Source organism: Sinohyriopsis cumingii, chromosome 16, assembly GCF_028554795.1.
Source record: "Sinohyriopsis cumingii isolate HCF-2022 chromosome 16, ASM2855479v2, whole genome shotgun sequence".
Lineage (NCBI taxonomy): Eukaryota > Metazoa > Mollusca > Bivalvia > Unionida > Unionidae > Sinohyriopsis > Sinohyriopsis cumingii.
The window spans coordinates 61,530,237-61,556,883 of NC_142976.1; the positions used below are offsets into that span (position 1 = coordinate 61,530,237).

At 35.4% G+C, this 26,647-nt stretch overlaps 1 protein-coding gene across 9 annotated transcripts in view; it reads right to left on the reverse strand.

Moving 5' to 3' along the window:
* LOC149780548 (kinesin-like protein KIF28) overlaps nucleotides 1–26,647 on the reverse strand; it is a 180,740-nt gene that overhangs the window by 32,626 nt on the left and 121,467 nt on the right. For 4 of the 9 annotated variants that reach the window (XM_089937572.1, XM_089937578.1, XM_089937576.1 and 1 more), the window contains exons 24-26: nucleotides 21,606–21,734; nucleotides 17,017–17,064; nucleotides 4,778–4,855 (exon numbers count right to left, since the gene is read on the reverse strand). In XM_089937572.1, coding sequence (XP_089793698.1) covers nucleotides 4,778–4,855; nucleotides 17,017–17,064; nucleotides 21,606–21,734 — 255 coding nt within the window. The remainder of the gene's footprint in view (nucleotides 1–4,777; nucleotides 4,856–17,016; nucleotides 17,065–21,605; nucleotides 21,735–26,647) is intronic. The other 5 variants (XM_089937575.1, XM_089937579.1, XM_089937574.1 and 2 more) reach the window with 3 other exon arrangements.

Genomic DNA, 26,647 nt, shown 5'->3' on the forward strand with positions numbered 1-26,647 from the left:
ATTTACAACTTCCAAAAATTTGCTTTTGCCTAATCTAAAATTGTGATGATAACTTGTACGTTCTCATGCAATGCAAATATTTTTGTACTTTCTCCCTTTTTTCTTTAATTTGTAAAAAATCTGGATGTATCCTTCTGTCACTGCATTTCTAGCACATGCTAACTGTGTTTTAAGGTAGTCCAAAAGGATATTATAGGAACTAAGAGATTAAAGTATTATATATATATATATATATATATATATATATATATATACGAGCCACCTAAAACATTATATATTCATATTCACATTAACCTGATATATGTGACATGTAAATACTGACTATTGTTATGCATATTTTATTTAATTGTTATTGTTGTTTTTTTTTTTAAATTGTATTCCATTACATTAATTGTCATGTAACATTGTCTACTGGATTTGACATTGTCCAGAATTGATTTGTAAAGAATACAAAAAAATATTTTTTATTTTCATACTAAACAACTTATAATAGAAACAGTGTATCTAGTTGCTGACCTTGGTCCAAAATCAGTGACAGTTTTGGTAAACAACTTAAAAAAATTTTTTATTATCTTTCTCAGAGTAAGAATCATTAAGTTTAATCAGTATCATACCTGGACTATGTGACGTCAAGCATGTGTCAATTGGTAAACAAACTTCTATTTTTTCCAGAAGAATGAACTTTTGACCCTCATCCGGGACTTTGTTTTGCGTCTTAGTTAGATTTATTACAGATGTTTTAATAAAGGATTGTTAGTCGGGCTAAAAACATTTGACACCTTAAGTTGCATTATGTTGTGACCAGTTTGGGCTGAATTTTATTTTTCTTCAAGTCACTGAATTCAAGTGATTATTTTCTCTGGAAATAAAAAAGTGCTCTGATAATTCTTGGACAAAGACACTGACTGGAATTTATATGGAATTCAAAAACTGGAATAATATTTTCTGTGATTCAACAAAAGATTGTTGACATATCAGTACAACGCTGACTATACAGACGTCATCAACATCCATTTTGGATTTTCATCGGGATTTTAACTGTGATTCACTTAGAACTTTTCAATGATATGACTTGTGTTTTAATTCTTGGATTACAATTTGGATTTAATTCGCAATACCATAAGTTCTTTTTTCTTTTTTTTAAAAAAAAACTTTGTAGCCTAGGGAAAAAAATTATTTGTTAAATTTTACAAAGCTTGTTGTATTGTCTTTTCTGTTACTTATTTTAAGAGCATAGACTTGTAACACTTCATATATACCACACAAATTGAAGTTCATTGTTCTTTACCTATCCTCACCTGCATCAAATACCAACATTACATAATTTATCTTTTAAGTATACAGTATATGTTTTTGCTAGAAATTATTATTAAATGTTTGATATTACAATATTATATGTATACTTTTATTTCAATAACCTAACTTTGTTTACTGTCCACAATCCTCTGCCTTAATTATTTTATATCACCCACATTATAAAAACAAAGATTATAGTTAATGAGCAGAGAGAGAGAGAGAGAGAGAGAGAGAGAGAAAGAGAGAGTTTGAAATAAGCTCATGATCACTGCTCACTCATCTTCTTTGAGTTTATGTTGTCTTCTGCATATGAGTATTGTTTAATATTAACTAGTATGAACAATACATAGTTTTACTGTTATCTGCCATTATATAATGATGAAATTTATCCTGACATTTAAAGACTCTATCTTGTGAACCAGACTGTGCAAATCTATATTGATGGATACAGCTCTGATGAACCAGACTATGCAAATCAATATTGATGGATACAGCTCTGGTGAACCAGTCTGTGCAAATCTATATTGATGGATACAGCTATGGTGAACCAGACTGTGCAAATCTATATTGATGGATACAGCTCTGATGAACCAGTCTGTGCAAATCTATATTGATGGATAATAAGTCAGAGAAGGGCAATTTTCTCTACCAAATGTTGATTTTAAAAAAAGAGTTATTGAAATTCAACATCAATCAAGAATTACTGATATTTGATATTTGTCCAAAATCTATTCTCAGTTCATTAATATTTTTATAAGTTACAAAGTACAAATAAAATGAACATATGCAGAAACAAAAGTAACACAAAGTACTCCTCCACATCACAGGACATGCATAAAAGGTGCAGAAATTTCATTCAGGTCAATAGATGTGATGTGCAAAGGGACATAACTCTGCAGGGCAAAGACCTTATTACGCAAAGTATATGTTAAGAATATCAGCCAAAAAATGTTAAAGTTATTTCAAACCAATTCACTTCAATAAAAAACATAAACACTGAGTTCAGGAAAAACTTTCAAGTTGTCAATTCCAGCTGTATTGGGCTTGGCAATTCAATTAAGCATGAAAAGTGCCACATTCTAAAATTATCAGTACCTGAGGCAAGTACTTTAAGTTTCATTTTTAGACTAAATTCTAACAGAATTTCAATACATAATAAAATAAGATATTGGAAATGTAATTTTCATTTATTTCATGTCATCAGATATAACCAACACTGAATGTACTTGTTGTTTGGGTTATTTCCCCTTCTTTTTCTGTTCATTTTTGCGTTACATTCTGTTACTTGGTACAATCAGAGCCAAGTTGCTTGAAAATTATAGAAGATTAATCATCCTAGTTTTTTTTTATACATTTTTTCATTTATTAATATATTTATTTATTTATTAATTTATTTATTTATTTATTTTGTCATCTGATATATATTTATTTGCACTTATAATGAAAACTGAATGAATCTAATTTTTTTATTCCAAACTAACAAATAAAATAAACTAAAAATGCCAGAGCTTGAATGACAAATCCACAAGCAAACCATTGCTGCAAAATGCATAGATTTAAAAGATTTTCAGTCATATCGCTACGATGTCTATAGTGTGGCAGTTTATAGTGATGTCTAGTACTGGGGCATCATCCACAGACACGTAAAATAATGTCCCATAACAAATGCTCTAATCACAATATCTGAGAAAATAAATCATATTCCTGTTGATTTCATGCAGGTATATCTCGATGAAAGTTTGTTAAAGTTTGCTAGGCCGGTTACTAAGTGGCTACCTTGTGCCGACACCAGATGGTGTCTGAAAATTCCAACTTCTTGATAGGCAATGGAGTCTGACCCTACACCCCAACATAAAAGTCCAAATATCAAACAAGGGTCAGAGGAAACACAGACTAGACAATTACATCCAGTCATGATCATCAATTAAAAGAATAAATCACTGTGTGAAGACCAAAGATCTATCAAAACATTTCTGACCCCATTTCTATCTTTCTATCTGACCATGTTATGATCTTGACAATTACGTCTGGTCGTAATCAGCAATTAAAAATAATCAAAGAAAATCAAACCCTGCTGTGTGAAGGCCAAAGCTCTATCAAAACATTGCTGACCCCATTTCCTGCAAACGTCAGCGTTAATGATAAAAGAATAACCTTAGTAGTACATGTACTTTAGCCAACACTTCTCGCAGTAATGAAAACCTGACATCTGGAAACAGACATCGGATTACTTACCTTACTGTATTTAAATATTGGTTCTGGACACATATTAATTATAAAATGTGGCCGCTTGTGATGGGTAAATTTGACACTTGTGTGCTAATATGTTAGCTGCTGGTTGCATTAGAGGGGTGGCCTTTCTTGAGGGGTACTTTTGAACACAAACTCGTTTGTGCCATGGGATTCTGGCCACAAAGAATGGGTGGCCGCTGCTTATAGGGGGACATTCATGAGGGGAACCACTGTAATATTATTCCAAAAAGTTTCAGTTGCATCCAGTGAATGATGTAAAAGAATCTAGAAGATATACAACTTTAATAAAATTCAACATGTTGATGTTAATAAAAATGCAATCACTAATGGAAAAATTATAACTGTATTTCACAGTGAAACACAGAATGAGAAAAATTACACATAAAAAAATGGTAATCATAATAAATGCATGTCTGATTCATTTTTTAAAAATAAAATGATCACATCGCTAAATACGATATTTTTAATTTAAGTGAACGATAAATTAATTTTTTTTATTCTGACCATTCCTTTCATAAATTACAAAGCTGCATTTTTCTACTGTATCCATTTAAGCATTCCGAAGTTGCTAAAATACCTCATTTTCTTGATCCAACACTTAATTCGGTGTCAGTTACATCTGTATTTTCCTATTCTGACAATTACATGTAACATATGTACTTGCTTATTGGTCACATCAAATTTAAAACTGGACAGACCCAGGTATAATGCACCTGCAGATATGGGTCAATGCAGTTTGTCAGAATTGGTGGAACAAATAACAAAGACCTTGATTTGCCTGCAAATTATGCAATGGCACATCAGGGTCTAGTTGATTGGTTTTGGATTGAATTTAAACATAAGTATTATTTACTGGAGTTAACTTTTAAAAAAATTCCTTGTTACTCAAATGTTAAAGATAGTTTTATCTTATGTTTTTCTTCCAAAAAATATTACTTAAATCAAGTGATTTTATTTTTTAAAATAAAAAACATGCTTCTTCATGATTTTATCCATTGTATAATTATTTCATTATTTGGAGTTCAATTCTGATTCCACTGACATGTTGGAGTTTTTAAATATGGCCATACAAACTTCACCATGTGGTATTCCTAAAAAGACCTGCTGGCACCAAACTATGTCCATGTGTTGTTTTTGTTTTTAAAATTTTTCCCTATGACCAGCTGAAAAATCCAACTTCCTACCCAACACACTCAACACTTGATTACATAGATTAAAACACGCTTACATCTGAGGTGTTTGATCTTGCTATAGGTTCATCAATTTGTGTGTTGGTGTTTTGTTTATTTCCAAGCAGATTTTGCATCTGAAATATAAAACAGTAAAATCCTTCCTTTTCTGAATGCATCCAGCTTTTCTGAACATATACGCATTTTATCTGAGCATATGCTCTGTGTATCTGAATATATGCCCTGTGTATCTGAATATATGCCCTATGTATCTGAACATATTCCCTATATATCTGGACATATGCCCTGTGTATCTGAACATATGCCCTGTGTATCTGAACATATGCCCTGTGTATCTGAACGTATCTGAACATATGCCCTGTGTATCTGAACATATGCCCTGTGTATCTGAACATATGCCCTATGTATCTGAACATATACTCAGTGTATCTGAACATATACTCAGTGTATCTGAACATATACTCAGTGTATCTGAACATATATTCTGAACTTGACAAACACTAACAAATGCATATTATTGTTTATTCTTGTTATTCTTTAATTAAGGCATATGCATACAATGGTCCATGGCTTGATTTTAACTACTTATTTAGAGTGTGGCTTTAAAAATTGCTAATCTGACCTGTGCCCTGGAGGAAGTTGCACATACCTGTTTTAATTCACAGGCAACTCTTTTCCCCATGGATTCTGTTACCCGCTTAAACCTGATAATATGAAATGAACTGTCCAAGATTTTTTTTTTAAATTACCAAATATGCAACAATTAATGCACAAAGGAATTTGGAAACCACACTGACTCATTTATACAAGCTCAAGATGAAGTTATATATAAAAAGAGATATACAAAATTTAAACCATCTATTGAAGATTTTATGTTACTAGTTACACATAGGTCCAAGCCCAGAACTGAAAAAGTTGCTGTAAAATGTCTCAACTTGACCCCAAGGTCATATGGTCAAATGAGCATGTCACAGGATGAAAAATGTTTTAGCTTCATGATGATTTATCCTAAGTATGAACAAAATCAATCACTGGGTTCTGGAAATAAAAACAACAGAATCAAAAAGTCTTAAACCAAGAACTAAAATATTTTGTTTAAAAAACTATATATTAATTTTGGGGCAAGTGAATTTACTGTTGAATGAATTGTCTAAGATTTGTAATGAGTCACCCCAAGGAGTGCCAGATTAATGCCTTCCATGGCCCTAAGCACTGAAAATATTATGGTGCCCCCCCCTTTTACAAAATGTGAAACTCCAAAAAAAACAATAAATGGTCATACATAATTCATTCAATTTCATCATCAACAATTAATTTTGTATTTTTTTTAGTGCCCCTGTTGGGCTGGTACCCTAAGCACATGCTTAGCGTGCTTAATGGGTAATCCGGCACTGATGAAAAGCATGAACAAAATCCATAAAGGGGTTTAGGAAACATAAGCAAATGTAAATGCTGTAACAATAGTGCAGAATAACTTGTTTTAGTTCATAATGATTCAACCCAGTATGATGAGAATCAATCAAGAGGTTTAGGAAATATATGCAGATGAAAAACTTTAGCCAAAGTCTTCATCAATTGATGATGATGCCATCAGGAAAGTGACTGCTATTTCTCACTTTCCCAATAATATGGGAGCATTAAGAATGAGATAATATTGTAAAAAAAATGTCTGACTAAAGATTAAATCTTCCATTGCTGAATACTTTAATTCCTTTGTGAAATTTCATGATGTATTAACGTATTTCCTCTTTGAAAGGCTATCAGTTTTTGTCTTTCACATAGGAATTTTGAGTTGTGCATTGTTGGTGAAAGCCAAGACACCAAATACACTAACTACTATTGTGTAGCTATTAGCATAACCACGATTATGCAAACAAAAGACAAAACAATGGCCAGTTCCAAACTTCCATTGAAACTAAGTGTTAAAGGTTCTGGGAAGACCGCTCTGCAGTACATATCAGTTTGGATATCTTCTCCAAGCAGCCAACATGCCTGAGAAGATCACATGACTGTATGTCTCAGTTTGCATATATCTCCAAACAGCCAAGGTGCCTAGGAAGATCACATGACTGTATGTCTCAGTTTGGATATCCTTTTCAGACAGCCAAGGTACCTGGAAAGATCACATTACAGTACAGTTCAGTTTGGATATCTTCTCCAGACAGCCAAGGTGACTGGGAAGATCAAATGACTGTATATCTCAGTTTGGATATCTTCTCCAGACAGCCAAGTTGTCTGGGAAGATCACATTACAGGCAATCTCAGTTTCCCAAGCAGCCAAGGTGCCTGAGAAGATCACATGACTGTATATCTCAGTTTGCATATCATCTCCAAACAGCCAAGGTGCCCAGGAAGAGCACATGACTATATCTCAGTTTGGATATCTTCACCAGACAACCAAGGTGCCTGGAAAGATCACACTGCTATACAGCTCAGTTTGGCTATCTTCTCCAGAGAGATAAGGTAAACTTAACCAAAATAAAGCTGTAAACAAAAAACATGAATTTAAACATTGGAACATCAAAATAATCATTGCTCAAAATATATAGAGGTATGTTTTCTATCTGCTCCTAAATTAATAATTACATGAATTTTTAATTCATTAATACAGGCATCTCATCATGAATTTGCATGTGCATTTGAATTCATTTTCACAAGGGTCTCTTCATAAATTTGCATGTGCACTTGAATTCATTATTATAGGGGTCCCTCATAAATTTACATATATACGCTCAGCAATGCAGAAATATTTGAAACACCGAATTAAATATGTTAAAAACCATTTTTATTAATGTAAAATTTCACTGCAAACTCTATACAAATATCAATAAAGGCATCACAAGGCATCATTAAGGGGTTGGTATAAAAATGTGTCAATGCACAGAAAACTTTAGAAAAACTTCTGTCTTTGAAAAATATTAAAAAAATTTAACATTTTGGATTTAATCACTTACAACAGTTCCAAATACTTGCTTAATTATAAGCACATGAAGGTTAAGCAATTGCTCTTATAACATCTAATTATGCTCTTTTACCATAAAAATAGTTGATTACATATAAAATAATTATCCGTATGGTAAGTTCACTCCCATTTGATAAATTTTTGGCCAATTTTTTGTTATGAAAGCCTGGTCCAAGTTTAAGTCCAACCCCAGCCCATTTCAAAAGATTTACAATGACTGCCTCTTGAACTTATTATGGGATATATGCTGTATACAACATTTCTTCTGTGATGAGTCCAAAAGGCCTGCCTTGTAAATTTGTTTCAAAAGTGGAAACTGTCATTTTAAAGCATGGCCTTATTATAGGAGAATTACAGGTATCAGCTGAAGTTAACAGGATAAAAACAAGAGACTCAAGTGGGCCTGTGATTGCTCACCTGTGGGGCTTCTGCCTAATAGCCAAATGCAAGGAAAGTTTGCAAAGAAAACTGGGCCAGTGAGACCTTCAGTTTGACATTTCTTACAGTGCTGTAGATAACATATACCATGAAAACAATAAGGTTTTTAAAGTTTTTCTATTTTCATCCATATTTAATCATTGAGCAGTATCATTTGTCCAATAAAGATGGGCCCCAATGCCATAATCTCCTCAGCTTTGCATTTTTCATATTAGAAAGTCACTCAGTTGTACAACTAAAAACTGACAAGTAGTTACAATGTCATGATCTCCTTGACAAGTGAAATTCAAAGCAAGGTGATGAATGGTAGGCAAAGTTTTTTCCCAAGTTTATAAATGATACATCATGAAAATGAACATGGTACCAATTCTAATGATACATTATGGATCTGAACATGGTACCAGTTCAAATGATACATCATGCATCTGAATGTGGTACAACTCAAATGATACATCAAGCATATGAACACATTACCTATTCAAATGATACATCATGCATCTGAATATGGTACCAACTCAAAGTTTTGGAATGCTTCTGCATTCATGCAGGCGCAGATTAATGCCCAGGATTATCAATATTTTTCTTTCCATTTCTGTAGCTAAAGTCAACATAAACTTGATATTGTCATTATACTTTTGTTGTTGCTGCTGTTGTAATGAATACTCACACATTTGTCATTCTGTCCCACCTCAGTCCATGCATATAAACCTTTTCTTTATCAATGTAAAATTTATTCAAGTTTTAGTGACAGCAACTCATAAAATACATATAATATGAAATGGACAAAGCATTGGAGAAGTGATCACAGCTAGATTATGGTGTAAACCCCACAGACTAACTTACTCCATGTACTGACAGGGTGTTTAGCCATACTGTGAAAGACCTGTAAATGAGTTCAGGATCACTGCTATAAGAACTTAATGCATTTATCATAGAATAAACAGTCAGTTTTTTCCCCACCAATTTTTCATTTCAGGCCATTGCAGAGAACAGCTGTACAACAACAGATTCAGTTGAGGATGATCCAACCATTAGAAATCTGGACTTTTGGCAGCAAACAACAATATCTTTGAATCCAGAAGGCAAGTTAAATGCTTTTCTACTGATCCATTGCATCAAATTTATTCAAACACTCACTGTTCATTAGTTCATTAGGAATCCATTTCTCAGCTGACCATCTAAAGTCCATGGGCTGTGGAACTTCCATGAGAACTGCTAATGTATGCATACAGACTGTCCATTGCTGCATTTGCTGTTATGTGACTGTTTACCACCACAGCCAGTGCACAGTCAGAAGACACATTAATGTTAGTCCACAGGGTCTACACATATGATTCAAGCTGTACTTGCTTCTTGTAGACTTAGCCTATTTCATATCAGCATTAGAATCAAAGTAAAACTGAAGCTTTATCTGTTTTTTAATCTAAATCAAAGACATCTTAATGATGTCTGTAAAGTGAGTATGGGGCTTAAGACAAGACAAGGTCATCTAAATGAGGACAATACAAGACTTCAGACACGACAAGGTCATCTAAATGATGTCTGTAAAGTGAGTATTGGGCTTCACACAAGACAAGGTCATCTAAATGATGTCTGTAAAGTGAGTATGGGGCTTCACACAAGACAAGGTCATCTAAATGATGTCTGTAAAGTGAGTATGGGGCTTCACACAAGACAAGGTCATCTAAATGAGGACAATACAAGACTTCAAATAAGACAAGGACATCTAAATGGGGACAGTACAGGACTTCATAGAAGACAAAGACATCTAAATGGGGACAGTACAGGACTTCATAGAAGACAAAGACATCTAAACAGGACTTCATAGACAACCTTCTTAAGTTATACTAACTGAATTAAACAATTTCCTCTCATGTGTGTTTATGCCTAAAATGCACTACACTGTACCAGATATATAAACTTTATTGAGATTCTGTTACATCTCTGCAAGTTTTCAGTTTTTTTCCCTCTGTTCCCTACTGAAATTAGCTTATCTGGCATAAATCTTGCAACCTGTTCTCCTCAGACAACTCCAAAACTGTAATAATGGATGCTATTAGAAGGGTTCTCTAGAGGTGTCATCAAAACATATTATTAGGAACAGTAAAGAAGAGGGGTCATCAGATGGATGTTATTAAGAACAGTAAAGAAGAGAGGTCTCTAGAGTGTCATCAGATGGATGTTATTAATAACAGCAAAGAAGACATGTCTCTAGAGAGGTCATCAGATGGATGTTATTAAGAACAGCAAAGAAGACATGTCTCTAGAGAGGTCATCAGATGGATGTTATTAAGAACAGCAAAGAAGACATGTCTCTAGAGAGGTCATCAGATGGATGTTATTAAGAACAGCAAAGAAGACATGTCTCTAGAGAGGTCATCAGATGGATGTTATTAAGAACAGTAAAGTAGAGAGGTCTCTAGAGGGTCATCAGATGGATGTTATTAAGAACAGCAAAGAAGAGAGGTTTCTAGAGGGTCATCAGATGGATATTTTTAGGAATAGTAAAGTAGAGAGGTCTCAAGAAGGGTCATCAAATGGATGTTATTAAAATAGTAAGAAAGAGGGACCTGGAGGGGTCATCAAATAGATGTTATTAGGAATAGTAAGAAAGGAAGGTTTTCTGGAAGGTTCATCAGTGATTGATGACAAACTAGGCTGGATGCAACATAAAACAGCATGGTAAGAAGGTGGAGTCTGTTAACTTTGCAGATAATAATTTTCTTGTACTGGAGGATAACATACCACCTGTGAAGGTTTTTTTCTTTTTTCTTCTTCTTTTCTAACAATCATTATTTCTATCCTTCTTCCTTCTAGCTAAAATGTTTATAATTATTGTCAGTTACCAGATTCTTATTTTGAGTTTCTTGCATGATATTTAGTCTTATAATGTACTAATATGTTAGTACCGGATAATCGTTGCATTTTCCATGTGATCACCACAGAGGCACAATGAAGAAAAGTCATCTCCCAGCCATTTTATTTGTTTTTGTGTAACTTACTTCACTTCAATTTAGGACAAAATGACGTAAGGTTCAGCACACAAACTCTGGACTGATACTGCTGTGTAATGACTCCTCTGTGTGCTTTTATGCAATAGACATGCTTTTATCTTACATCTATTCAAGGTGACAAGCTGACTGATAGAGGGCTAATATGACTGTGCCTTGTGATACAGTTTTTACATGTATCTGCCAGTGTGTTCTTTATTTGAGTATAATCCTGATGCAAAAGTGCTGCCAACAGTTCAACAAGATGCCCAAGTGGGCCTAAAATCTCTCACCTGGCTGACATAACTTATTAGCCAAATGCAAGGATGCCTTTTAAAAGGTTTCTTTCAATGCTGTTGATTACATATGCCATGGAAACAAATATTTCAAGGTTTCTCCAGTTCTGATACCTTCATTCATATTTGATTGCACATCAACACTATAAAGGTGTCTGTCAGAGTTGGTCAGTTTGTTAATCATTGTTTTTTTCTGTAAGAGGTCATTCAACGAATTTTCTATTCTTAGTAGCAGTTGCCATATGTAATGGTAAATTATCACCATTTGTCTAAATTTTAAAGCCTTCCATGGCAGGTTATTTTTTGTGCAATTTGGTAACATTTTGATGAACAGCTCAAAGGATTTTTAAAAAGATTTTTTTTTAATGTAATGGTGGCCACATTTGATGGCAGATTACCATAATATGTAAAAACTTGAAAGGCCTTTGTGCCAGGAGGCTTTCTGTCATATATACAATCAGGTTCTGATGAATGGTTTCTGACAAGAATCTGTTTCAAGATTTCACATATTTTAGTAGAAGTGGCCATGTTTGATGCAGACTGGCATAATTTGTACAATTCTGAAAGCTATAAATGTTGGACGTTTTCTGTCAAATTTGGTTAATTTCTATACAGTGGTTATTGAGAAGTAGTTTATGTGTAGTTTTTACTTTAGTAATGGCAGGCACATTGTCTTCAGATTTGCAAAACCATCTATGCTAGGATGCTTTCTATCAAATTTGGTCAAAAATCTGTCAAGTGAAAAGATACTACTTAAGGATTTTCCATTATTAGTAACAGTGACTATAATTGGTTGTGGATCAGTATCTGTTTATTAAATCTGAAAGACCTTCATGCCTGCATGCATTCATTAAAATTGGATCATATTTTGTTTGGTGGTTTATGAGAAAATATCATTTAAATGTTTTATGTATTTTTAGTAATGGCGGTCATATCTGATGGAAGATCAGTCTCATTTGATTTTATAATGGTATATAACACACTGTACAGTCTTGATGGAAGATCAGCCTCATTTGATTTTATAATGGTATATAACACACTGTACAGTCTTGATGGAAGATCAACCTCATTTGACTTTATAATGGTATATAACACACTGTACAGTCTTGATAGAAGATCAGCCTCATTTGACTTTATAATGGTATATAACACACTGTATAGTCTTGATAGAAGATCAGCCTCATTTGACTTTATCATGGTATATAACACACTGTATAGTCTTGATGGAAGATCAGCCTCATTTGACTTTATAATGGTATATAACACACTGTAGTCTTTAGTAATGGTGGTCATATCTGATAGAAGATCAGCCTCATTTGACTTTATAATGGTATATAACACACTGTATAGTCTTGATAGAAGATCAGCCTCATTTGACTTTATAATGGTATATAACAACACACGGTATAGTCTTGATAGAAGATCAGCCTCATTTGACTTTATAATGGTATATAACACACTGTACAGTCTTGATAGAAGATCAGCCTCATTTGACTTTATAATGGTATATAACACACTGTAGTCTTTAGTAATGGTGGTCATATCTGATAGAAGATCAGCCTCATCTGACTTTATAATGGTATATAACACACTGTATAGTCTTGATAGAAAACCAGCCTCATTTGACTTTATAATGGTATATAACACACTATATAGTCTTGATAGAAGATCAGACTCATTTGACTTTATAATGGTATATAACACACTGTAGTCTTTAGTAATGGTGGTCATATCTGATAGATCAGCCTCATTTGACTTTATAATCGTATAGAACACACTGTATAGTCTTGATAGAAGATCAGCCTCACTTGACTTTATAATGGTATATAACACACTGTACAGTCTTGATAGAAGATCAGCCTCATTTGACTTTATCATGGTATATAACACACTGTATAGTCTTGATAGAAGATCAGCCTCATTTGACTTTATCATGGTATATAACACACTGTATAGTCTTGATAGAAGATCAGCCTCGTTTGACTTTATCATGGTATATAACACACTGTATAGTCTTGATGGAAGATCAGCCTCATTTGACTTTATAATGGTATATAACACACTGTAGTCTTTAGTAATGGTGGTCATATCTGATAGAAGATCAGCCTCATTTGACTTTATAATGGTATATAACACACTGTATAGTCTTGATAGAAGATCAGCCTCATTTGACTTTATAAATGGTATATAACACACTGTATAGTCTTGATGCAAACTTGGACAAAGTTTCATGAAAATCTCTCCAACCACCACAAAATTATGGGTCAGACAAGCAAATATTAATAGAAAGATGGGATGCATGAATGGACAGATGGACAGTTGTATGTTAGATTGGTAATGTCATAAGATAATACAACTGAACTGTAGCTGGCACTTAAAAACTTAGATATACCAAACAACCTTATTTAGAAGGGAGTGGATACTAACAGACACAAACATGTGTTTTTACATAATCATTTGATTCTTAATTCTATTTATCTTTATTAATTTAAAGATTCTGGTCCAAATCTGTCAATAATATGTTAATTGGAATCTCATTTAACTGTGCATTTGCACTTGGTTGACTTCCGACCTAATTATGACCCTTTGGAACAAGAACGAAGGTCACTTCAACCCATATAATAACAGGGTCACTTTTAGCCCACATCCAATGTTATGTATGCCTCAAGTCAAAATACGATAACAAGAAAAAAATTGAGATTTTTAACCTTGGAAGACTAACTCACTGTAGACAATACCTGCTATTACAAATATAAAGAAGATTTTACACTAAAATCACACTGATGTTAAAAATTGTATGAGGTTCTTGGAACCATTGATAGTGCAAGCAAAACAGTTTTGAATAGACTTGTATTTAATATGCATGAAATGGATGATTTTGACCCAAACCAAAGGCATGAATTATTAAGCCATAATTATGTGCCTATTTCCAATTTCACCCATACAACATGTTATGAGTTTTATAGATAGGTGAATGGTCTGCGCAGATAAATATGCACTTATAAATTAAAATAAACCACATATGGTACATGCTTTGTATGCATAAAATGTGACCACTGTTGGAGATTTGCTTGGAGTAGAATGAGGTCCACTTCAACTAAATTCATGAAATGTGTCATTCAGATAATTCATCCCTAGATGAATTCCAAACAATCTCAGCTATTTCTGTGAGACAAAAATACAATTCATCTGCAATGTGTACTAAATTCATAGCAGCAAAAATATGTCCCCAGGGCAACTCATCCCAAGACAATTTATTCCTTGTTGCAGATTTCGTGAGCAACATTTTAAAAAAAACGACTTCATGCATTTTTTTTAAAAAAAAACCATCTGCTGTAAATCTATTTATACCTATTTATGTATCATTCAAAGCACTGAAAACTTCTTCAGCTACTTTGTTTTAATTTGCCAAAATCTTAACTGGCAATGATATGCTGTGGGACCAAAATGTCCTGCGCGATGAATTATCCAGTAAAAGAACAGTCTGGAACAAATTGTTAAGGATGAATTGTCTAGAGATGAGTTGTCTATTGACAACTATCTCAACATAGAGTAATGGCACATATTGCACTTGCCCTGTTTTCAATATTCCTCTATGGCAACACCAGCAGGGCATTGTTAACTCTAAAAAGTACTGACCAATGGGTCTCAATTACTTGGACCTTTGGTCAAGCAAGGTATGTGACCTTGAGCTAAATTTAGTGTGCAGAACTATTATTTTACTTTTAAACTGACAATGACTGTGATCTTTGACCTTTATATCCAAAAATATACCAGTGTCTTATTTACCCTAAGTGCAAGCCATCCACAAAGTCTGGTCAAGGTAATTATACTCGAACAAAATTTATTCTGTTAAGCCTATTTTGTTCTAAGAGTCACAATGACCCTGACCTTTGCATTACTGACCCAAAATCTCCTGACCTTCCGGTACCTCAAATTCTAGCCTATTTGCAAACTTTGGTTAAGATACAAAGATCTAGAACTAAAAATATTATACAAAGACGATTTTTCTTCTCTCAGTATCAGTGAACTTGACCTCTGACCTTTTGGACCCAGCATCTATTGGTTTCTTTCTTAATGAAAATGTAAGTCATCTACAAGCTTTGGTGAAAGTGCGTAGTCAAGAATGAAAATTTGCACGTAGTAACCATTTTTTATATTCCAGCCAGTTGATCTGACTTTGACCTTTCGAACTGAAAACAGGCTTCAACCTTCTACCTTTTCCAACCAAGTCCAAGCTATCCACAAAGTTTAGTTTAGGTCTGTAATGTAGAATTTATTTAACGGAGTCGAACCCATTTTTCTTCATTCAGTCACAGCAACTTTTTTAAACCCCAAAATGAACAGACTTCTTTATCCAGGTGCAAGCCCTGTACAAAGTTAGTCCAAGTCTGCAACGGAGACATAATGTTACTTTGTCGAATACTTTGTTCTTCTGTCAAGGTGACCTTGACCTCTGACAGTTCAACCTCAAAATTGGAGAACTTCTTTACCTCAAGTGTAAGCCATCAACAATGTTTTGGTCAAGTCTGTGATGTAAAACTAATTTTACTGTTCAGATGGGCACCATTCATCTTCTTTCAGTCAAATTCTCTTGACCTTTTTGAACCCCCAAATTAACTGACTTCTTCCCTACTCTAAAAGCAAGCCATCCACAACATTAGGAGATAGTAGATGCTGGAGAACTTGAGTTATTGTGTATAAACAAAATAGAGACAAAGTGGACAGACAGATGGACAACATCATAACAAAACTTGCTGTGCTTTATGACAGGCATACAACAACAAGCAGTAGTTCAGCTACATCTAGATAGTGGACTCTAGCTGTGCAAGTATATATGCTCCCCATACCTGCATTACATGATATGATATCAGTCTCTGACAATATCTTATGTTATTTATTATCAACAAATCAGATCAAATCTTGTGTTATGTAACACTGTATATAAATGAAAGCAGCCTTAGATTAGTTGTGCTATATACATCAGCATTCAGAGGCAACGGTGTTTTGATACAAGTTTATTACAATTTATTACATCATCTGATGTAATAATATACATGTGTGGGAATATATTTGGATAAAATTTCAAATGATATGATCTTTCTTTTGAAAAGAATATGGGGGTGGGGGAGAGGGACATGGATTTTCTTTCCAACCAGGATATTTTATTATTTACTTTTAAGGCAATTTTTTTTGTCAGACAACATCATGAATAGAATCTGATGAAGAGTAATTTTTTGCAAGCTATTTATGAGATGGAAATTACAAAAAATGAAATTAAATGGTCAGTTCCTTATCTACATACTGATTTGCCAGAAAAACTGTTATCTTATGTAACAAAAAAAGTTTTTGTACCATAACCGGACAAACCAAAACATGGAAAACTAAACCTTCTTGAATTAAGGATCAATCTGACCCATTATTACATAAAACATCCACAAACTGGTGTCAAAATGCAAATTTTGTTCTATGTCGGCAATTCCATATCCTGAATAATTTTTAAAAATACTCTTTCTTCATTTGTATCCATCATCCCATACACAGTTGCCCCTGGACATGTTAAATTAATGTATTAATTACATCCAGCTTACATCAGTTTTGGCACGCTTTAATGTTGACTTTTTTTGTAGTTTTAACATCTGAAATTGAATGTAGCATAATATATACTGGCTTTTCTGCACAGTTAAAATGAATTTTAACTAGACATTGACACTAACTGCATGTACAGTATTGAAAGGCTTCATCTTGAACAAATTATGCCTAACACAATGCAATAATTACAACCTCAACATTTTGGAGTGCTATTGTCCAAGTCTGACCTTGGAAATTACTTCCCAAAATGCCTATTATCAACCCACAATTGTCCACTATATGGTGAACTGGTCAAAATATAAATTCAAATACATGTCAAATCCAAACGCAAACAATAGAGATCATGACCTCTTTATACATAATGCACTGGCAGATAAGGGTCTATGTTTTCTGTTCTACAGCTCATTCACAACAAAATGCATATACCCAGATCTGCCAGCACATCAGGCAATGATATATCTTGGTCGATGATGTTTTCATTTGGATTGAGCTTTTATGCGAGTACAGTATAAACCTTATGTCTTATTAATGTGGATGCAGGGATAAAATATTACTAATACTGCTATGAAAAAACCAGTCACTACACATAATTAGCTGGATTTAAAGTACAGATAAAAAGGAAGAGTTCAAACTGTTTAACATAAGAAGCAACAGTCTAACATTGTAATTTGTTTGAAACATTTTCTTAGCTGTAATCGATTAGAATCAATCACTCAATAAGCTGTAATTGGTTTGAATCAATCACTCTCTATTGTCTGTTAATCATTCATTTAGTATTGGTTCACCATGATTATACTTTCCATTTATTCATTATTTCATTTGTATTTTAAAGGATTACACAAAAGGTTCTGGGTCTACAGTACTAAGGAACTTGATTAGAAAAGATCCATTTTATTATCTTCATGCTGTTCAAAGAAAAGGTGGGGATTATGTTATCCTGCCTGTCTGAAACATGTGTACCTGTCTGTGATTGTGTACCTGTCTGCGTGTATGTACCTGTCTCAGCATGTGTACTTCTCTGGGCATGTGTACTTGTCTGGATGTGTGTACCTGTCTGTGATTGTATACCTGTCTGGGTGTGTGTACCTGTCTCAGCGTGTGTAATTCTCTGGGCATGTTTACTTGTCTGGGTGTGTGTACCTGTCTAGGTATGTGTGCCTGTCTGGGTGTGTGTACCTGTCGCAGCATGTGTACTTATCTAGGCATGTGTACCTGTCTGGGTGTATGTGCCTGACTGGGTATGTGAACCTGTCTGGTCATCTGCACCTGTCTGGGTGTGTGTTCTTGTCTAGGTGTGTGTACCTCTCTAGGCATGTGAACCTGTATGGGCATTTGTACCTATCTGGGCATGTGTACTTGTCTGGGCATGTGAACCTGTCTGGATATGTTCATCTGTCTGGGTGTATATACCTGTTGGGGCATGTGTACATACCTGGGCGTGTTTACCTATCTGGGCATGTGTACCTGTCCAGGCATATTTATCTGTCTGGGTGTGTGTATCTGTCTGGGCATTTGTACATGCCTGGGTGTGTTTACCTATTTGAGCATATGTACCTACCTGGGCACGTGTACCTGTCCAGGCATATTTACCTGTCTGGGTGTGTGTACCTGTCTTTGCATGTGTACATACCTGGGTGTGTTTACCTATCTGGGCATGTGTACTTGTCTCAGTGTGTGTACTTTCTCTGGGCATGTGTATGTACAGAAGTAATATTGTACAACTCTTCCTACACTATTTGAGATAGAGACCTCAAATCTGGGAATATAACTTGGAGTGGTTTGCAGATGTGTACAGCAGAAGTTGGATCCATAATCCACTGGCTGCAGATGTGTACAGCAGATGCTGGATCCATAATCCACTGGCTGCAGATGTGTACAGCAGATGCTGGATCCATAATCCACTGGCTGCAGATGTGTACAACAGATGCTGGATACATAATCCACTGGCTGCAGATGTGTATAGCTGATGCTGGATCCATAATCCACTGGCTGCAGATGTGTACAGCAGATGCTAGATCCATAATCCACTGGCTGCAGATGTGTACAGCAGATGCTGGATCCATAATCCACTGGCTACAGATGTGTACAGCAGATGTTGGATCCATAATCCACTGGCTGCAGATGTGTACAGCAGATGTTTGATATATAATCCACTAGCAGCAGATGTGTACAGCAGATGCTGGATCCATAATCCACTGGTGGCAGATGTGTACAGCAGATGCTGGATCCATAATCCACTGGCTGCAGATGTGCACAGCAGATGTTTGATCTATAATCCACTAGCAGCAGATGTATACTGAAGATGTTAGATCCATAATCCACAAGCTGCAGATGCGCACAGCAGATGTTGGATCCATAATCCACTGACTGCAGATATGCACAGCAGATGTTAGATCCATAATCCACTAGCTGCAGATGTGCACAGCAGATGTTTGATATATAATCCACTAGCAGCAGATGTGTACAGAAGATGTTAGATCCATAATCCACAAGCTGCAGATATGCACGGCAGATGTTGGATCCATAATCCACTGGCTGCAAATGTGTACAGCAGATGTTTGATATATAATCCACTAGCAGCAGATGTGTACAGCAGATGCTGGATCCATAATCCACTGGTGGCAGATGTGTACAGCAGATGCTGGATCCATAATCCACTGGCTGCAGATGTGCACAGCAGATGTTTGATCTATAATCCACTAGCAGCAGATGTGTACTGAAGATGTTAGATCCATAATCCACAAGCTGCAGATGCGCACAGCAGATGCTGGATACATAATCCACTGACTGCAGATGTGTACAGCAGATGTTTGATCTATAATCCACTAGCAGCAGATGTGTACAGCAGATTTTGGATCCATAATCCACTGGCTGCAAATGTGCACAGCAGATGTTGGATCCATAAACCACTGACTGCAGATGTACACAGCAGATGTTTAATCTAAAATCCACTGGCAGCAGATGTGTACAGAAGATGTTGGATCCATAATCCACTAGCAGCAGATGTGCACAGCAGATGTTGGATCCATAATCCACTGGCTGCAGATGTGCACAGCAGATGTTTGATCTATAATCCACTAGCAGCAGATGTGTACAGCAGATTTTGGATCCATAATCCACTGGCTGCAAATGTGCACAGCAGATGTTGGATCCATAAACCACTGACTGCAGATGTCCACAGCAGATGTTTAATCCATAATCCACTAGCAGCAGATGTGTACAGAAGATGTTGGATCGATAAACCACTGGTTACAGATGTGCACAGCAGATGTTGGATCCATATTCCACAGGCTGCAGATGTGCACAGCAGATGTTGGATCGATAAACCACTGGTTACAGATGTGCACAGCAGATGTTTGATCTATAATCCACTGGCTGCAGATGTGTACAGAAGATGTTGGATCCATATTCCCCTGACTGCAGATGCACACAGCAGATGTTGGATCCATAATCCACTGGCTGCAGATGTACACAGCAGATGTTGGATCAATAATCCACTTGCTGCAGAGCTTAGGGTGTGAGGAAGTACTTAATGCATTCATGTGTGATGAAAGGGGGTAATGCCTCTCTACTGCAGACTTCTAGTTATGACTGTAGTTTGCAAGTTACACCTGAATGATTTAATGATTAAAAAATCATCATAACTGACACACTCTTGTCTTAATATCTAAAATGACCCTAAAGTATGATATATGAGTCTTTGCCCTAAAACTGAAACTTAGAATAACCTTGTCTGTTATGATGGCACCCCTAGCAATATCAAAATTTTTATCAGACATGCTGCTTATGGAAAGGAATAAAATAAACCATAAATGACCCTATTTGTCAAAACAGTGTTAAGGGATAAATTTCCAAGGAAAAAAAATGGAAGTGTCCACAGAAATTCACAACTTCTTTGAAGTGTTAATTGTAAATTTCATCAGTGATGACAAAGCCTTTCAAAACATAAGAAAAATTCTCAATTTACATAAAAAATATGTAAGATAACTAGTGAAAATATGGTCAATGTGATCATGTTGTTTCTTATAATGCTAGCCTCTTTTAATACTCAGAGGAAAATATTTCTGCCGAGTCATCAGATGGTGATCAAACGATACACAAAATGACAGAAAAGTTATGTTTTTTAAAATATGGAAATAGAAATGCAACATGACAATGATGACTACATTCTGGTGAGGAGTTAATTAAGAATCACCTTAGCACTGAATGAGAATGTAATTACATATTCCACAACAATGATCATGAAATTGAATTCCTATGTTGTGTGTTGTTACCTTGCAACAGTATAGAGTAAAATTTGCTTTAATCATACTGAACAAAACAATCTGGCCACTTATTATGACTGTTTTGTAACATTAATCTTCTATAGAAGTCAGCTGGGACCAAGCTAAGTCTTAAAAATAAATTTAGACCTAAGACATCTGATTGGTCTATTCTTTAATGAACCTGAATTTTAGCCAATCATATTGCTTTATTCTAGATTCAAGTCTTGAATAAAGTTGTGTTGGTGAAACAGAGACCATAAATAATATTGTGTAATAGAATATGCAGAATACTTGCATATGACATCATGACACATTCTACTGACCTGATTTAATAATTTAACTCTGGTTTTTAATCGGGTGCCAGTACTGTAGGCCACTGCTGACACAGCGTTGTAGAATGGTTGGTACTGCTGCTCACTCTCTGGCTTTTCTGACCACTCTTTGCACACTTCCTGTATATAGAATCAACACAAGTTTCAGCTTTAAATTTATGAAAGTTTTAGGTTTTCAAATGCAGCCTCTAATAAAAATTGGATTTGATGAAGGAAAAAAAAAATCCTAATGCTATTAAATACACCTGTAAAATGTGACATAAATGTCATACATTATTAATGATTATATACAATAGTTGCAGGTAAGTATGCAAATTTTTCATATTCTCCTGGTAACAAAACAATTTCAGCTACCAAATCTTATGAAAATCATTTAAACAATAAATGAAAGTATACTGCAAAATTTAAATTTTTAAAAAATCACTTTCAGTGAAACATAAGATTCAATAATAGCCCTGTTGGTAACATGGTTGCCTGCCACATATGAGCACAAAGTTCAATTCCCTAAGACAACATTTTAAAAAAAATTCTGTTAACTTTGAAAAAAATTTTTTAATTTTGCTGAAAACCTGATCTATTTTTTAAGTTTACTTTTTCGATTGGGACATTCACTGTCAACATTAGGAGCAAAAGTGTATTTTTTTCCTACAATGAATCATAACATTTTCATGGCAATAAAAATAACAATGATAAATTTATATCATTACGTTTAATTTAGTTAAATTTTGGAAAGGCTACTCGTTAAAAATCACATAAAATTTAGATGTCTTCTTTTTCCTCCTTTCAAAACATTGTGTCCATGGCAATCAGCTGATGAACAAAATTCCATGTCAAAAAAGAAATACCACTGCCAAAATTCCATGTCAAAAAGGAAATTCCACTGCCAAAATTCCATGTCAAAATGGAAATACCACTGCCAAAATTCCAAAATTCCATGTCAAAAAGGAAATTCCACTGCCAAAATTCCATGTCAAAATGGAAATACCACTGCCAAAATTCCAGGAAATTCCACTGCCAAAATTCCATGTCAAAATGGAAATACCACTGCCAAAATTCCAAAATTCCATGTCAAAAAGGAAATTCCACTGCCAAAATTCCATGTCAAAATGGAAATACCACTGCCAAAATGCCATGTCAAAAAGGAAATTCCACTGCCAAAATTCCATGTCAAAATGGAAATACCACTGCCAAAATTCCATGTCAAAAAGGAAATACCACTGCCAAAATTCTATGTCAAAAAGGAAATGCCACTGCCTCATACATGTGATATACATCATATGGAGAAAATTCAAGAGGGGTAGAAATGTCCCTTATTCATTAAAGTCTATTTTGCACAGGAACTCAGAGTAAAGAAAAATGTTGTCTTCAAAATGCTAAATTAGAATAACATCTACAAAAGTTGTTTACTTTGCTAGTACTCCATGACTAACCTACTTTACTTCACTAGTACTCCATGAGTAACCTACTTTACTTCACTAGTACTCCATGACTAACCAACTTTACTTTGCTAGTACTCCATGACTAACCTACTTTACTTCACTGGTACTCCATGACTAACCTACTTTACTTCACTAGTACTCCATGAGTAACCTACTTTACTTCACTAGTACTCCATGACTAACCAACTTTACTTTGCTAGTACTCCATGACTAACCTACTTTACTTCACTGGTACTCCATGACTAACCATCTTTACTTCACTGGTACTCCATGATTAACCATCTTTACTTCACTGGTACTCCATGACTAACCAACTTTACTTCACTAGTACTCCTAGACTAACCTACTTTACTTCACTGGTACTCCATGACTAACCTACTTTACTTCACTAGTACTCCATGAGTAACCTACTTTACTTCACTAGTACTCCATGACTAACCAACTTTACTTTGCTAGTACTCCATGACTAATCTACTTTACTTCACTGGTACTCCATGACTAACCATCTTTACTTCACTAGTACTACATGACTAACCTACTTTACTTCACTAGTACTCCTTGACTAACCTACTTTACTTCACTAGTACTCCATGACTAACCTACTTTACTTCACTAGTACTCCATGACTAGCCTACTTTACTTCACTAGGTCTCCATGACTAACCTACTTTACTTCGCTAGTACTCCATGAGTAACCTACTTTACTTCACTGGTACTCCATGACTAACCTACTTTACGTTGCTAGTACTCCATGAGTAACCTACTTTACTTCACTGGTACTCCATGACTAACCAACTTTACTTTGCTAGTACTCCATGACTAACCTACTTTACTTCACTGGTACTCCATGACTAATCTACTTTACTTCACTAGTACTCCTTGACTAACCTACTTTACTTCACTGGTACTCCATGACTAATCTACTTTACTTCACTAGTACTCCATGACTAACCTACTTTACTTCACTAGCACTCCATGACTAACCTAGTTTACTTCACTAGTACTCCTTGACTAACCTACTTTACTTCACTAGTACTCCACGACTAACCTACTTTACTTCACTAGTACTCCATAACTAACCTATTTTACTTCACTAGTACTCCATGACTAACCTACTTTACTTCACTAGTACTCCATTTCTAACCTACTGTATGAATATACTGTAAAGCACAGGTTTTCAACATTTGTTACAGGTGGGTCAGATTATGTTTGTTGTAAAGAATTTTGTTTAGTTGTCATTCAGATGGTAGCTTAATACTTCATTCATCAGGACTAAACATCATCATTTAAAATATGACTTTCCTACTAAATCTTCATCAGTATTTACAATGTTCACTAGCTTTGTTAAGGAGTGAGGTTTTAAAGCATAAATTACAAACTCCAGTGAGAAACCAGTTAAGATTTTTCCACCAACACATATGTTGATGAAACCTGGATCTCAGAGATCCTTGTGTGGTTTCCAATTTCACAGAAGAAAAAAATAAAGGGACTACATGTGAATCCTTTCTGGGGGAACTAAGTCTGCTGCTGCATTCTGAGTCACAAGGAGAAAGAAATGAATCGACAATGATGTCTTTTTGTCCTGTCTTGCTAATAGAGCAAGCATTTGTGCAACTGTGTCATAGGGAAGATGGACTGTTCCATGATAGCTGAGAAAATTCATCCCAACATAAACAAAAGTCTGAGAAGGTTTCATATCCACATATCACATATCCACAGATCACACAGGACAGCCCATCTGCAGACATTGTGCAAATAATCAGTCATCAAAGTACTGGAAGGACGGGAACCTGTAAGGACCTGAAATGATTAACTATTTTGTCCATCATCCTGGTGCAGAAGCTAGGCTAAAAGGAAGAGCCTGAAAATGATCTCATGTCCCAAGCAAAACCAGAGAAATTTCTTGCGATAAGATGCATAATGGAGATCAATGGCAAAAGCCCTGTCACCTGGCTTGATGACATTACAGACTGAGGCTGTCACGTCAATTTTGAACCATTCTTCCCAAAGGAATTTGTTCCAAGGAGAAAGATTGATGATGAGTAAAAACTTTCACATTCTCTTTGAGACAAAAAATTTTTTGGAATGAAATTCTGAGAAGGAGATTATGCAGGATAGGGGACAACACCCTAGGGCTAACTGTCTCCTCTTGAGTGAAAGTAGAGGAGTCCATCAACTTGCTCACCTTGGCCTCTATGACTGCCTAAAAAAGAATGGCTGGAAGAGAGTTTTAAACTGGGGTTGTTTGTTGAACTGAGGTTGTTTGTTGTTGTTGCTGTTGTAGTTGACCCTGTTAAAAACTTGGGATAAAGAACAATCAATTAATCTGGGTGGACATATTTCTAGGCCAGTTTTAATGGGTTCAAAGAGCTATGGCTAGGGACCAGTGTTGTTGGTCCTTCAGATCTTGTGCTGCCATGGAGAAGATTAGATACCAAAACAAATTCTCCACTATAAGCAGGGAAGCCCTCCAAAGAATTTGTCTGTGATTCATGAAAACCTTTTAAGTCTCAAAGCAGAATCTTTGTGGAGATTGAGAATCTTACAAACAGAGCTATGAACATGAAAAGGGCATGGCATGATGCCTAAGCAGAAGCCTCAAGCAATCACTGGTAGCTTCTTGACCTCGAGGAAAATGTACCAGACGCATCAGATGCTCTAATCTAGAATGTGTCCCAGACAATCTCTTCAAACTGGAATGAATCATAGTATCCACAGCCTCCAAAGGCTTCAGACATATGTCTGGGGAATGGAGATGGTAAACCTTGATTACTGCTTCATCAGAAGTAAAGACATTCTCCTCCAACAATCTGATCCATAAGGGTACCTTAAATAATCTCACTCAAGTCAATCAGAACTGATAGGGTACTGTCCTCATGACATAGCTCACAATCTGGAACAGTACTATCCCTTCTGATTTCCATCTCTGAGAAGGAGACGTTAAGATGGCAGAATTGTTGTTTCCTCCCTGCTTATGGGTTGGTGGGTGTGACAGGACTAAAAACTTAAATCTTCCCTCCTTGGTAAACAAGATCAATGATCCCTTCTCAATGCCCTGAGAGAAGAGTGGTACTTTGCTGCCATATTTCTAGATGAGGTTGTCGGGGATAGTCTAAAGCCACCCCCATCTGACAGACATTAGCTAACTAAGGATGGAACATCCATGATTTCCAATTCCATTCCTTTAATCAGTTAGCACAAGTAAACTCCATATTGCCATAGAGATTCAATGGTAACAAAAAAAGAGGAGAGGGTATTAACCCTCTACCTAGAATGGCATTCAAAACCCAGTGTCTGATTCAATATTAAGCATTGCTGACCTGTGACCGCATCATGGTACACAGTGACTAATCAATGGGCAGAGACTGGTTTGGTGGTAATAATTTGATAAAAGAATCTCTATTCAGAGAACTTAGTCCAAAGAATGAGATCTTTTTTATTCCCAGGTATATTCATGTAAGAACACTGCTCTCACCTACTCTGGGAAATTCTGTCTCACTATTAACAATACAAATATTTCCCTATGGTAACCCCACCCCTGGGAAGCACCAAGGATCTCTCCCTAATAGGCATCAACACCTTTGGATCAAATATC